The sequence below is a fragment of the Triplophysa dalaica genome, chromosome 9, assembly GCF_015846415.1.
Source record: "Triplophysa dalaica isolate WHDGS20190420 chromosome 9, ASM1584641v1, whole genome shotgun sequence".
Lineage (NCBI taxonomy): Eukaryota > Metazoa > Chordata > Actinopteri > Cypriniformes > Nemacheilidae > Triplophysa > Triplophysa dalaica.
In genome coordinates, this window is record NC_079550.1 from 318,022 (window position 1) to 332,657 (window position 14,636).

The 14,636-nt window shown below is 43.1% G+C and overlaps 1 protein-coding gene across 1 annotated transcript; it reads right to left on the reverse strand.

Moving 5' to 3' along the window:
* Positions 1-1,114: 1,114 nt before the first annotated feature.
* On the reverse strand, positions 1,115-4,601 carry LOC130428625 (uncharacterized). The gene is given in 5 exon segments (XM_056756800.1): positions 1,115-1,741; positions 1,743-2,200; positions 3,346-3,568; positions 3,926-4,129; positions 4,251-4,601. Coding segments are annotated over 5 exon segments (1,863 nt in total).
* Between the last annotated feature and the right edge of the window lie 10,035 nt (positions 4,602-14,636).

Below are 14,636 nucleotides of genomic sequence, written 5' to 3' on the forward strand. Positions count from 1 at the left end.
ACATCATCATAGCCTCTAGCTGCCCCACCTGAATAGTCCAAAAAGGGGGCGTTCCAGGTGTTTCTTACTAAGTTCTTCATGCACCGCCGGGAAGAACGGAACTGGAGCTGGGCGCGGCTTGGAGTCGTGCTCCGACCTGTGGTACCATGTGTTCAGCCACGAGCGTGCATCACCACACGATTTTCCCGCTGATTCCACGAAAAACAAAACAGCAGAGCTTGAAAAATTCTTATTTGTTCGGTTAAGTAGAAGAAGTTAGTATGATTAGCACGCCGGCTCACTTCCCATGCATGCACGTCCTGAAGCGCTTAAGTAGCGCCACTGTGCATCCAACTACGATGTTGAGTAAAACGTCTGAATAATAAAAAAAACTGTAAAAGAACAGATGGTGTGCACTGTTGAATGTTCAGCAGTTCATCTCTTGTGAAACTGATTGTATGGGAAAAACATAATACAGGACAAACTTACAAAAACACTTAAACAACTGGTGAGCTCCACACCAAGGCAGCCATCGGCGGCACCATCTTGGATCATTAAGCATAATACTTGTCACCATTCTGCCTGTCACGCCTTGTTTTTGCCACTAGTGGCCCCCATTGTGTTCTTTTTATTTTTTTGTCCCTTTTGAAATTAGAGTGGTTGCTCTCACATGTGCCTCGTTTTCAGTCACAGTATTTAAGCCCTCAGTCTTCGTTGGTTCTTTGTACTAAGTTTGTATGTGTAGCTCCCTTTACATGTGCTCTACCTGTGTGGACTATTGTCGCTTTCCCGAGACAGGATTAATTCTTAGGCTTTCTATTTTGGTATGACCTTTTTCCAAAGTGAGCTCTGCTTTTTGAAGCTTTATACTTTTTTGATCTCGAGGAATTGAGTCATTCTACGAAACAGGTGTCATTTGAGTCTGCAACATTTGATGAGATGCATGAGGCACAAAAATTTTCCAAAATGTGCTTACAAAGCTTAGGGTTAGGGTTAGCATCTAACATTTGCATCTAAAATATCACCAAATAAGTTATGTATTTAAAAAAATTTACCTTGTAAACCTTACTCCTGTTAGTGAGATTTTGGCTGGCATGGAGGATGTTCGAGCTCATGCGTGTGAAGTATGAATTCTCTAGATGATCTTGGAATTGAGGGTTCGATGAGCTTCCCTGATGATAGAGCGATCTGACCTGATGTAGCTCTTTAAAGCTTCCGATGTCCAGCGCCCTAGTGCTTGGATTTGAGTGTGCGAGAGGCCTTTTTGGGCTGCTGTGGTTGCTGCGCCTATGCGGAAGGAGTGGCCGGAAAAGTGGTCTGCGGGGATGCCGGAAAGGAGCAGGACAGCTTTGAGGTGCTTTTGGAACCAGAAGCGTGTAGCTGGGCGGTTAGACTCGTCGACGAATAGAGGATCCGATGTAGTTTTTGTCTGGGATTTCCTGAAGTGGAGGTAGGCTAGGAGGGTCTGATAAGGTTGAATTGGTGAGTGGAGATTGAATATGTAGATGAAATGTCCTCTCCTGGTTTGGTCCGTCTTGCTCTGTTTAATGGAGAATGACATCGTCTCTGAATCGACTACTGACAGGTCGGATACCGTTGGATGGGTTAGGGGGTTGAAAGTGGATGTTGTGGAAATTTCTGAACATCTTAGAAATCCGAAGAATGCTAGGATAAACATGGTGTCGAGTGTGCGATTGACGTGTTTGGAGTGGTATCCTTTACGGAGGGTGGAAATGCATCTGGTCAGTATATCCAGGGTTACCTGGTATATCCATAGGTTGCCTTGCATCTTGGCGAGCAGGCTGGGTACGTTGAATGCCTTTGATAAGCATAGATGTTTGGGAGCTGGCTATGGCTGCAGATGGCGAATTGAATATGAGTTTGTGGAAGAACTGGACTCCGCTCATGTAGCCTTTAATTGAGCTGGCCTGGAGGTTTTTTGAAGAGTTTAGGAAGGAGATGAAGGAGGTGATGGTGAGGACAGAAAAATCGGGAAAGGGAATGTTGAAAGCCAGGTGAAAAGACTTGAAGCTTTTCCATGCAGTGAGATAAGATTGGAGGGTCCTGAGGGAGACGGCTTGAATGATGGAGTTTAGAGAGGAATCGAGGAGGGTTTTTAGGGGGTGGTTAACCGGAATATCAGCTCCGAATAGGGAGGTACCAGTGATGGCAAAGGGTCTGCTTCGGGTGCCAGCCGCCTGAACTTCTGGAAGGCAAAACGAGAAAGGGCGTCAGCAATCTGATTTTTTGATCCGGGAATGTGTTTGGCGGTTAGAATGAACTGGTCACAGGCTGAGATCCAGATGAGGCGTCTGAGGAACGGCATTATGGCGGGGGAGTGGGAGCGGACTTTGTTAATACAATGAACGGTTGCCTCGTTGTCACAGTGCACGCTTATGCTGGAAGCTGACCACTCTTTCCCCCATAGGGATGCTGCGACGACCAGTGGATATAGCTCAAAAAGAGCTGAAGATGCTGAAGCATGAGGAATCTCTAGGACCTGGGGGGGGCCAGGTGGACGCGAACCAACGGCCTTGGTAAAAGCCTCCGAAACCTACGGAAGGGGCGGCGTCTGTGAATAGGTGAATATCGACGGGGGAAGAGGCCATATCGCTGTAGAAAAATGACAAGCCGTTCCATTGTCTGAGGAATTTTATCCATTAGCTCAGCTCGTCGAGGCAGGAGCTGGATATGGATAACAGGTCCTCTAAAGCGTGTGCGGATGACGCGAGAGAGAGGAGGTGTGAAACGAACGGGCAGCCTTGCGGGATTATTCTCATCGCGAAATTTAGATGGCCGAGAACAGACAGAAGCTCGCGTTTTGAGCAACGGGGATTTGCTAATAGGGAGGACGCAATCAAAATCGTTCTATCGATTTTCTCTTTCGGCAGTCTAATTTAATTCCGAGATTTTTGAAAACCTGCTGGACTTTTGCTAGATCTGCGGCCGGAAACGAGTCGGGAGACGAGATGATTAAAAAATCGTCGAGTAGGTGGATAAGGAAGGGAATTGCATAATTGTTAGAGAGAATCCAGCAAATTGCCTCCGACAACATGTCAAAAATGTTTGGGCTGCTTCTGCAGCCAAAAGTGAGACGGACAGAAAAGTAAAATTTATTGCGGCATCGAATGCCGAAAAGGTGCCAGAAGTCTGGGTGGATTGGCATGACTTTAAATGCGGATGTGATGTTGACTTTTGCTAGCCAAGCGCCATGACCGGCATGTTTTATTAAGGTGATGGCTTGATCGATGTTATGGTAGTGCAGGGAAAATTCCTCGATCGGAATGAGGCTATTGATGCTAGGGAAGGCAGAGCCGTGTGGTGACGAGAGATCGAAAATGAGGCGCTTTTTTCCAGAGAATTTACGTGTCGCTATGCCAATGGGGCTGATGCGAAATGCAGTAAAGGGGGGAGCGTCGAAGGGGCCAATAATGAAATTAGCGTCGATCTCCTTTTTAATGAGGACATCGACTGACTCTGGGTCGGCGAGCGCAGACTGGAAGTTGGGGCATATTAAGCTGTGCGATGGTAGACTGATGATGCCGGGGTCGAAACCGTTAGAGAGACTGGTCAGAAGATAGTCGGTGATCTGAAAGTCGGGGTGCGAGGACAATTCGGAGGACAAACAAGAAATGTTCACGGGAGTCGAAAGGTAATTTTTAAGGTTTTTATTTTGCGTTTGGGACAACGGGCACACAATTCTAGCATGTGCTCCGCTACAAAATGAACACACATGCAGGAAGCGACAACGCTGCCTGACGCATCTTCCAGCGTTGAAATTCCTGCAAGCCTCCAAATTGCTAGGTTGCCCGTGGGTTTGGTGAACTGGGCGGGTTGGCAGGCGCGGAACAGAGCAGGTAGACTGGGGAGGCGAAGCTGAGCGTGGGGGAAGAGAGGGAGTGACTAGGGGACAATCTAATGTGGTATGCGCTACTGAGCGACTCACCGCGCATGAAATATTGCGGACGCCCAGGAAAACCCTGTTATGCAGCTCAGTGTCCAATGCTCCCCAGTAGGGGCACTGGTTCCACTGAGCTACACGAATGGCACATTTGGCGGAGAAAAGTCTGTGATACGTGTAGAAATGCGCGCTCCCATTGGAGAGAGCGAGCTCTGCCACGATAGCGGACAATCGCCCAGCTCCACTCTCCTACGAGGGAACGCAGTGCAGATCACGTCAGTGTAGCGGGAAAAAGCAACGATAAATTCGGGGAAAGAAAGCGTGCTGGAGTGGTTGAGTGACTGATTTTTTAGCGTGAGCGACAGATCGCCGTAAGTGAAAGCTCCGCCTTGGTCATCCGCCTGCTGAAATCGACGTCCGCTTTGGATAGAGCCATTCGTAGGCCCTGGACAGTCCATTTCTGGATGGCGGGGATCGTGTTGTGAGTAGAGGTGTACGAAGAAGCCGGGGAATGCGGCGGACGTCTCTCTGGGGCAGGTGATGAAGAGTCATCTCTGGCTTTAGCCTTGCGACGTGCGGAACGTCGGAGCTGGCGGCCACGTGATGAAGCCGGGGAATCTACTATTGAATCCGACCCCGAGCTGGAACGATGGGACGCGCTCGTCGGCGCTGGAGGATTGCAGTTTGCGGGTGCGTCGTCAATGACGTGGGTCTCGGACATAGCGTCGAACATAAGTTGATGCTTAATCTTAGGAGATCGAGCAGGTAAGATGGTTTCCCTATTTATTAGCGAGCTTGCTAGGGCTAAATGTGTACAGCTGTGATTGCTGATTATAGACCAGCCGGCTGATTATATGCTCCGGCTCCTCCCGAACTTTGTTAATTAAACATCATTTATTACATCTAGACTTGACTATTGTAATGCTCTACTTAGTGGTTGTCCTGTATCATCAATAAACAAACTACAGTTAGTTCAGAATGCAGCTGCCAGAGTTCTTACTAGGTCAAGAAAATACGATCACATAACCCCAGTTTTATCATCGCTTCACTGGCTACCCATTAAGTATCGTATTGATTTTAAAATTCTTTTAATTAATTACAAATCTTTATATGGTTTAGCCCCTACTTACTTAACTGAGCTTTTATCACATTACAACCCATCACACTCTCTATGATCTAAAAACTCAGGACTTTTGATGACACCTAGGATAACTAAATCCACCAAAGGGGGACAAGCTTTCTCATACATAGCACCTAAACTCTGGAATAGCCTTCCTGATACTATTCGAGGGTCAGACACACTCTCCCAATTTAAATCTAGATTAAAGACACATCTTTTCATCCAAGCTTTCACTTAATGCATAGTTAATGAACAGCGGCTACATTAATTATTCTCTTTCTGCCTCCGGTAGGGAGAAATTCCGCCAGGTCCAGATGAACGTCATACGCCCTTCCCCAACTAGATATCATGCCAGCTAAAGCTGAAGTTCCCGTGCCATCCTCCTGAGAAAGCCTGCGGACTGACTGGCCATCCCAGCTCCATTTCAGGCAATAACAGCACCACCCAAGAGAAATACGACCATCGGATAATCCCAGCTCAGGAACTCCATCCCCAAATAAGAGCAAAGACGGACTACTTGTCACATAAATGCTGAAGTTACAATACTTGGTATTTAATGCTAAACTTACATCACATGACAGCAGTTTGAAGTTATTGCTGCATTCAGTGGCCCTGATTGGAGGTCGCTGGGTGGGGGTTTGTTAGGAGGGGGGGCTTGTATGTTGTGGGGATTTCATTTGCTGGGGCTGTGTGGGTCTGGTCTGGTCTTGTTTTGTGGTCGATGTTGGACAACAGAGGAATAAAGTTACAACATTCCATTACTCTTTTTTCCCTCGTTGTTTCTCTGTTTTCTGGTGTCGATCATGGAGTGGGACCGGGTTGGACCTGCATGGTTTCGGTAAGTGGGACTTCCTGGGTGGCAGGTGGTGGGCTCTCCTTCTTCTTTGTGGATGTTTGCTCTGTGGCTTTTGGTCGGAGTCACTGAATGCAACTATGACACGTCAGAGGAGATCTGGCCCTCCCAGCTGAGCCTGGTTTCTCCCGAGGTTTTTTTTCTCCATTAATCAATCATTGGAGTTTGGGTTCCTCGCCACAGGAGGGCAGTGTTGGCCTGCTCACCGGGAGACTGCATTCATTCATTTATTTATTTAATTAGAAATTAGATATTATTTATTAGAATGATCTTACTCGTTGTAAAAATACCATGCAATGTGCTGTGTTTTAACTTTTCTGTTTTTCCTGTTTGCCCCTGTAAAGCTGCTTTGAAACAATACACATTGTGAAAAGCGCTATAAAAATAAACTTGAACTTGAACTTGAAAATAACTTCCAGTCAAAAATATTGAGGGTGGACTTCTACACAAAATTATGCTTGATGGAAAATGTCTTCATTTCCCCATGGACATAATCATGGTCATTCTGTAGTAGATCACCCCCTTGAGGCAGTTTGGCTGTGAAGCTCTATGCTGAAAAGGGAAGACTGGCATTGTGAAAATGGCCTACGGTCTATAGGCCATATTCACAATGCTAGTCTTGTAGGTTTTAGGGAACTGGTATTTTATGCTATCAAGCACATAATTGGTTTAACACTTTATTATTATTATTATTGACATGCCAAAAATAAGGATGCCAGGTTTAAAGCGGGGTGTTTGGCTATGTAATGGGCACAGAGAATATTTTATGATATTTACTGACTTAATATGGTGTTTTCTGATCCTGTGACTTAAAATGTACTGTGCTCTTTTACTGTATACTCTTAAGGTTGCCATGGTTGCAGACATAGGGGGTTCCTCACTTGAAGATGCCACTAGGAGGATGATGAAGTTCCTGATGGTGCCATAACTGCAACGGCAGTACAACGTGACCGGACAAATGGGCAAGCTGTGCTTCAAAGATCTTGTTAAGTTGTGATAAGTATGCCCTCATATGTTATACCTAATCAAGTGTTATTTGAATATGTGATGTGATCTTCCTTAAATGGTCATATGCAAAATAAAGACTTCTCTTCCGGTTTAAGATAAATCCGATGAGTGTGAGCGTGTTCTTTACCTCCATATAATATAAGATATTGCCGGTTATTATACGCTAGAAATGGCTGCGCCAACAGGTTATGGGCCCAGGAGAGAAGCAGGTAACCGATGGAATCGACTTTGTTTTGATGGAGATGAGAAGAATTACTAACTTTGGGAGACAAAGTTTTTAGGCCATCTGCGACTGATCGGGCTAAAAGAGATTATTTTGCGGGCACCTGCTGCAGATGACGAAGATGATAAAAACGAGGAAGCATATGCTGAATTGATACAATTCTTAGACGACAAAAGTTTGGCCCTTGTAATGAGAGAAGCCGCGGACGACGGAAGAAAAGCTCTGCAGATCTTGAGAGACTACTATGCAGGTAATGGAAAACCATGTGTAGTAAATTTGTACACAGAATTAACGTCCTTGCAGAAAACTGCAAATGAGACTGTTACTGATTACATTCTTTGAGCAGAGACCGAGATTACGGCACTGAGAAATGCTGGTGAAACTCTTAGTGATGGACTGTTAATTGCGATGATTTTAAAAGGATTACCTGATTCGTTCAAACCATTTACTATACACGTCACACAAGGTGATGTAGACCTAACTTTCGTAGAATTCAAGACTAAATTGAGAAGTTTCGAGAGTACCGAAAAGTTTCATGCTAGCTCAAGTGATGACAGCGTGATCTACTTCAGGTTTCAGAGGACGACGTGAACGATTTACCGATGGCGACATAATCTGCTACAGTTGCAACCAAAGAGGACACAAAGCTCAAGCATGTCCGAACCAGCGTCGCAGGGGGCAGTGGTGAGGTTACTGCAAAAGTTCGACAAATAAAGATACATCATGCAGGCGCAAAAAGAGAGACAATGTAAAACATGTTAAAGATACAGAGGATGACAATGAGCATGCGTTTGCATTTAAGATAAGTGACTGCCCGATCTACGGATTGCAACGTAAGGGACTGATGGTTGACACAGGAGCGACATCACATATTGTCACCGACATCAGAAAGTTTAAGAAGTTTGATGACGAGTTCCAGTCAGAAAAACATTGCATCGAGCTAGCGGACGGAACTAGAGCGAATGGGGTGGCGCTGAAGCGAGGCGATGCCGAGTTGTACCTGATTGACAGCGAGGGACGTCAAGTGATGACGACGCTCAAGAAAGCCCTGTATATACCATCGTATCCTCAGGACATTTTTTCTGTCAAGGCAGCGACAACGAGTGGAGCCTCGATCAACTTCAAGGAAGGATGTGATGAACTCACTCATAAAGACGGTACCAAGTTTGACATACAACAATACAATAGACTTTACTATCTGAACACTGTAACTGAAGAAGATGATAGTTGTAATGGGTGTTATGATATCCAAACTTGGCACGAGATTCTTGGTCACTGTAATTATGATGATGTTTCCAAATTGCAGAATGTTGTTAAGGGAATGATAATCAAGGGTAAAATTGACAAGTCTAATCTAGAATGTGAAATTTGTACACAAGGGAAATTTGTGCAGAGCAGAAACCGAGAACCAGACGCACGAGCTAAAGCTGCACTTGAACTAGTGCATACTGATTTAGCTGGTCCTATTGAACCAGTGGCTAAAGATTGGTTTAGGTATGCTCTGGCATTTACTGATGATTTCTCAGGATCATTGTTTGTGTACTTCCTTAAAGCTAAAAGTGACACTATGAAAGCTGCTGAAAAATTCATAGCTGATGTAGCACCGTATGGGAACATAAAGTGTATAAGATCTGATAATGGCGCAGAATTCACAGCAAAGGAGTTTCAGTCACTGCTTAGCAGAAATCGCATAAGACATGAGACCTCAGCACCATACTCACCCCATCAAAATGGGACTGCTGAGAGAAATTGGAGAACCTTGTTTGAAATGGCAAGGTGTATGCTCTTAGAGAGCAATTTACCAAAGTTGCTGTGGACTTAAGCAATAATGGCAGCTGCAACAAAAAGAAACAGGTGCTATAACAGCCGCACAAAGCAAACCCCATACTATATGCTAACAGGGAGAAAGCCAAACCTCTCTAAAATAAGGATATTTGGCTCAATATGCTATGCATATAAGTATGAGAAGAAAAAGCTAGATTCAAGATGTGAGAAGGGGATTTTTGAAGGATATGACAAAAACAGCCCTGCCTACCTGGTGTATTACCCAGAAACTGGAAAAGTTCTCAAGCACAGGCTTGTTAAATGCTTTACAAAGTGTGTTCCAGAGCACCAGACACAGACTGATTTTTCAGGTGAGGATTTCTGTGGGGAGGAGTATGTACCCAAATAGTCAATTCACGAGTTCACCTGAGCAGATAATGAAGATAGCAGGGGTAGTAAAGGTATGCGTGTTTGGCGTGCTGTCCGAGGGGCAGGTTCCGAGCTCGCCGATTCCATCCGATCCCGGAACGCTCCCGCCCCCCAATAGGGGCGAGTGCGCCAAGCTCGGAAACGGCCGAACCCAGAACTCACCCCCCGGAGTTCTGCTATCGACAAGAGCTCAAGTGGAGGAGCCGGGGAGGTGGTGGGATGTGTAATCCTTAGAGATGGCTGCAGGTAAGAATCTTTCTCTACTTATTTGCTGGTTCGCTTGAGCTGATAGGGTAAAGTCTATGATTGCTGATTGCGAACCAGCTGGTCTTAATTATATGCTCTGGCTTCTCCCGAACTTTGTTAATCTATAGTCATCCATTAACATCATAAATTGACACTCCTACTCAGAGTACAAAGACTAGTGGAGAGGATATAGTTGATGGTCACGAGAGTGCTCAAAGAAAGGGAAGCGACCACAGGGTACGTGCCCAAAAAGAGATAGGAAAGCTCCTTAGTATTTGACAGAGTATGTGTCTGATATTGATTCTGATGACCAGATTCTGACAAATGTAGATTTTTGTTACTGTGTAATGTGCCACAAACTTACACAGAAGCTATGAGTTCAGAAAAATCTTGTGTTTGGGTTAATGAAATGAAAGAAGAAATGAACTCTCTTAAGGAAAACGACACATTTACCTTATCCATACTACCAGAGGGTAAACATGCAGTGGGGGGTAGGTGGGTCTACGCCATTAAAAACAATGCAAATGAGTCTGAAACCTATAAGGACAGATATGTTGCTAAGGGTTATAGCCAGGTACTGGGAGTGGACTATAAGGAGACTTTTTCTCCCACTGCAAACATTGTTTCGATACGTGCATTAATGCAAATAGCTGCACAAAATGACCTTAAACTCCACCAGATGGATGTAAAGACTGCCTACTTACATGCTCCAATAGACTGTGAGATATACATAGAACAACCAGAAGGATTTGAGGTGAAGACCGACATTGGTGAAAAACTTGTCTGTAAATTGAACAAATCACTGTATGGTTTAAAGCAGTCAGGAAGAAATTGGAACAAAATGTTACACGACCACCTTAATGAGAACGATTTTCTGCAGAATCCTGCAGACAATTGTGTATACACCAAACAAACTGTAAAAGACAGGGTGATACTGGGCTGAATAATTGCTGCCAGTAGTGATGATTTGTTGAAAGATGTAAAAGCAATGTTGACTGCAAAATTCAAAATGAAGGATCTGGGAAAACTAAAACATTTCCTAGGGATAAACTTTCAACAGGTGGATGGAGTTTTAACAATGAATCAGAAAAGGTACACTACCAAAATACTGGAGAGATTTAACATGTCAGATTGTAAACCTAGATCAACGCCATGTGAACAAAAACTGGATTTTTGTAACGCTGATTCTTTTGATCCTAAAAAGTACCGTGAGGCAGTTGGTAGCCTGATCTATCTGATGACATGTACAAGACCGGATTTAAGTTGGGTTGTTAGTGTTATCTCAATTCATGTCTTAACCAAATGTACAACACTGGGCTACAGTCAAACAGGTGATGAGGTACTTAAAGGGGACAACCAACTATGAGCTATGTTACAAAAAGAGTGAAGAAAAACTCAAACTTGTGATGCTGACTGGGCGTCAGATCAAAATGACAGGCAAAGTACAACTGGGTACTGTTTTAGCCTTACTGAAAGTGGTCCACTGATTTCCTGGAAATCAAAGAAGCAGCCAACCGTAACTTTATCTACATGTGAAGCAGAATACATGGCACTGACGGCAACAGCACAGGAAAGCATGTATCTTGTTCAGTTGTTGAATAATTTGGAGGGTAATTGTCAACACATGCCGGTTTAAATCTGGGAAGATAACCAAGGTGCGATTGCTCTTTCAAAGAACCCAGTTTGTCGGCAGAGATGCAAACATGTTGACATACGGTATCATTTCATTCGGTCAGTACTCAATGATGGTAAAGTTGTTATTGAATACTGTCCAACAGAAAGCATGGTGGGAGATGTTATGACTAAACCAATGTCGAAGGGCAAACTAGAGAAATTCAAAAGGTTTATGTTTGGTATGTAAATCTAAAGTCTGAGATATGTTCAATTTGTCATTTTTGTATTACTGTACAACATTTTTTTTTTATGTAATGTTGAAGGAAAAAAAAAAAAAGGAAAAGTAATATATCATTATTATTATGGTGTTACGTATATGAGAGCAAGTTGTGTGTGTTAAGTATGCCCTCATATGTTATACCTAATCAAGTGTTATTTGAATATGTGATGTGATCTTCCTTATATCGTCATATGCAAAATAAAGACTTCTCTTCCGGTTTAAGATAAATCCGATGAGTGTGAGCGTGATCTTTACCTCCATATAATATAAGATATTGCCGGTTATTATACGCTAGAAATGGCTGCGCCAACAGATCTGCGTCTTTTTGAAGTTTTCTATGGTAAATTCAGTTTTTTAATTGCTCAATGAAACTTGTCTTTGGCCTTTCTTTTATTTATCCAAAGTAAAATGATACAGTAGTTTGTCAAAACACAATTTAGTTGGAGGTTATAAACATTTTAACATAACATTAAGGACAATTTCAGCCTTATAACCACTTGTCTGTTCCACATGCAACTCTATAACCAATCACCCAATCGATCTCAAATTTGGTAGGTTTCGTTCGACTGGCATGAGTGTAGTGCCCATTTTCGTGTCTTGTCAAAATATGCCAAATTTATGACTTGAATTATTACACTAATTTGTCTTCATGGCCGCAAAATCAACTTCAAGAATTGTTCTCCGCAGAATCAGGATTCTTCTCTGCAAAATCCACATTTAGTGGATTAACAGTTAGTCTTATCTTTGAAGTATACTACAACTTTTCTCCAATACACTGTGTTTAAAAAATTCAAAAATGTGTAAGTGAACTGAACTAGTCCAGTGATACTTTAATTGATTCTAAGGGGGGCCGTCAACACTTTAGCAACATTGTGTAGGCCTATACTGTGTGCAGGTCTCCTACCTAAATCAATGGCGAATAAAATGTAGGCCTATAGACCCATTTTTGAACTACGTCATTGTGACGTTCCGATGGCATTTAGTAACGGAAGTAAGAGCCCCTCCATAGACTCTCGATAAGATTAGTTTAAGACTAAGACAGACAAAATTGTTAACTTTTTAAAACAACATTCATGGTCTTGGAGAGATAAGATAAGAAAAACTTTATTGTCTGTCACAAGTGACAGAAATTTGTCTTCGACAGGCTCAACAATATATAGATTTGAAAAAAAAAGAAAACAAATACACTCACTACAATAGCCACACAGTGGTACACAGTAACAAACAACAATAACCAGACAACAACAAACAACAACAATGAACACAGGTCGGAGTTAAGGTGCTGGTTTCAGAATATTCAACTTAGTGATGGCCGTGGGAATGAAGGACTTCTTATAAACATTTTTACGGGCTAGTGGGACCTTGTAACGGCGACCTGATGGCAGTAACTGAAAGGATTGGTGAAGAGGGTGGGTGGGGTCTTGTGTGATGGTGGTGGCTTTCCTAAGTACTGAGTGATTGTAAATATCTGATAGGGGGGTTTAGAGGGAGCCAATTATTTTGCAAGCCTGTGTTATTATTCGTGTGAGGTTTGTTTTGTATTTAGTGGTGAGTGCATTGTACCAAGAAGAGATGTTAAATGTGAGAGTGGATTCTATCAGTGATGTGTAGACTGTGGTTAAAATGTCCTTGGTGACATTAAAAGTCCTGAGCTTTCTCGGCTGGAGGCGCTGCTGGGCCTTCTTGTACACATATTCTGTGTGTTCGGAGAAAGAGAGGGATCCGTCTATTTCTGTTCCGAGTTATCTGAAAGATTTGACCTGTTCTACAGGTTGGCCATAAATGCTGATCGGCTGGAAAAGCTGTGTTTGTGTCGTGGTAATTGTTCCTCTGCTACCACAACACAGTTCCTTGGTCTTTCCAATGTTGAGCTCGAGGAAACTTGCCTTAAAAGTCCTGGCCAGATTGCTAACTGCCTGATGGTAGTCAGACAGCGCATTGGCACCTGTCAGATGGGCTACTAAGGCCATGTCGTCTGCATATTTAAAGAGTCATTCCTTCACTGCTGCAAGAGATAGACAGAGAAGAGATTGGGAGATAAAACACAACCTTGTCGGAGTCCTGAGTTTAAAAACAGCTTACTGGATTTAAAACCATTTACTAAAACCTGCTATTCTGTAAAAACCCCTTAATCCATAAAACCAGTGCTGGATGGATCTGAAGCTCCACCAGACGGTGCAATAGTGTGTCTGTGTGTACAGTATTAAAAGCAGAGGAAAAGTCCATAAATAAAATCCTGGTGTGAGGGTGCACTGAATCCAGCTGCCTGGTCACCCTGTCTAAAAGAGTACTGAAGGGTGAGAGTACTCACAATCACAGGTCTAGTAAAATCTGCGTTCTTGTGAAGTTTCACAAACCTGAAGTTGTCACCAAATATGAATGTCAAGCAGAATATTTTAAAATATTTCATTTTCAACTGCTACCTATTATGCCTGAACACTTGCATAATAGTGGGATTGCATTTAGCCTACACAACAGTGTAATTCTCACATTTGAAGCAGGTTCCCTGTATTTGAAATAGCCTAGTCAAGTGTAGGAATGTAAATGCAATAAAGTAACGAGCATTCTATCTTGCGCCACAGCGGTTTGGCATTTCTTGTGACACATCCGATGAAAAAATGGCTGCAACACGTCCTTTTCTCCCTCGTTGTCATGGTGAATTGCTGTATCCGAGCTCCATTGATGATAACTTTCCTAAGATTAGGACACAAGAACAACCTAGGGTTTTTGTTTGCAGGGTAAATCAGCTCAGAGATCGGGTTGGTTTTACAATTTGTTAAACCTTCTACTTGGAATGGGGCCCAGAACTTTTGACTGATTATGTGTAAGGTTTATATAGGTAGTATGTTATTCATTCTGTTATATTGTTGTGATTCTACAGCAAGGGAATAATAGAATTTAATCAGAAAATCAAACGATTTATTACACACCATTTACATATTTTGGGCTCCTGTGAGTTTTACTCGCACACAGACATAAAGAATCAGCATAAGAATCTCAACAATGGTGACATGCTTCAATGGTGCAATGCATTCTGGGAGCCATGGATAAGTTTCGTATGATGCACTCAGAATGCATTGCACCATGAAGCATGTCACCATTGTTGAGATTCATATGCTGATTCTTGATGTCTGTGTGCGAGTAAAACTCACGTGTATGTGATTCGACTGGAAGTTATATGATATGACATGATATATTCATGGAAAACTGTTTCTAATG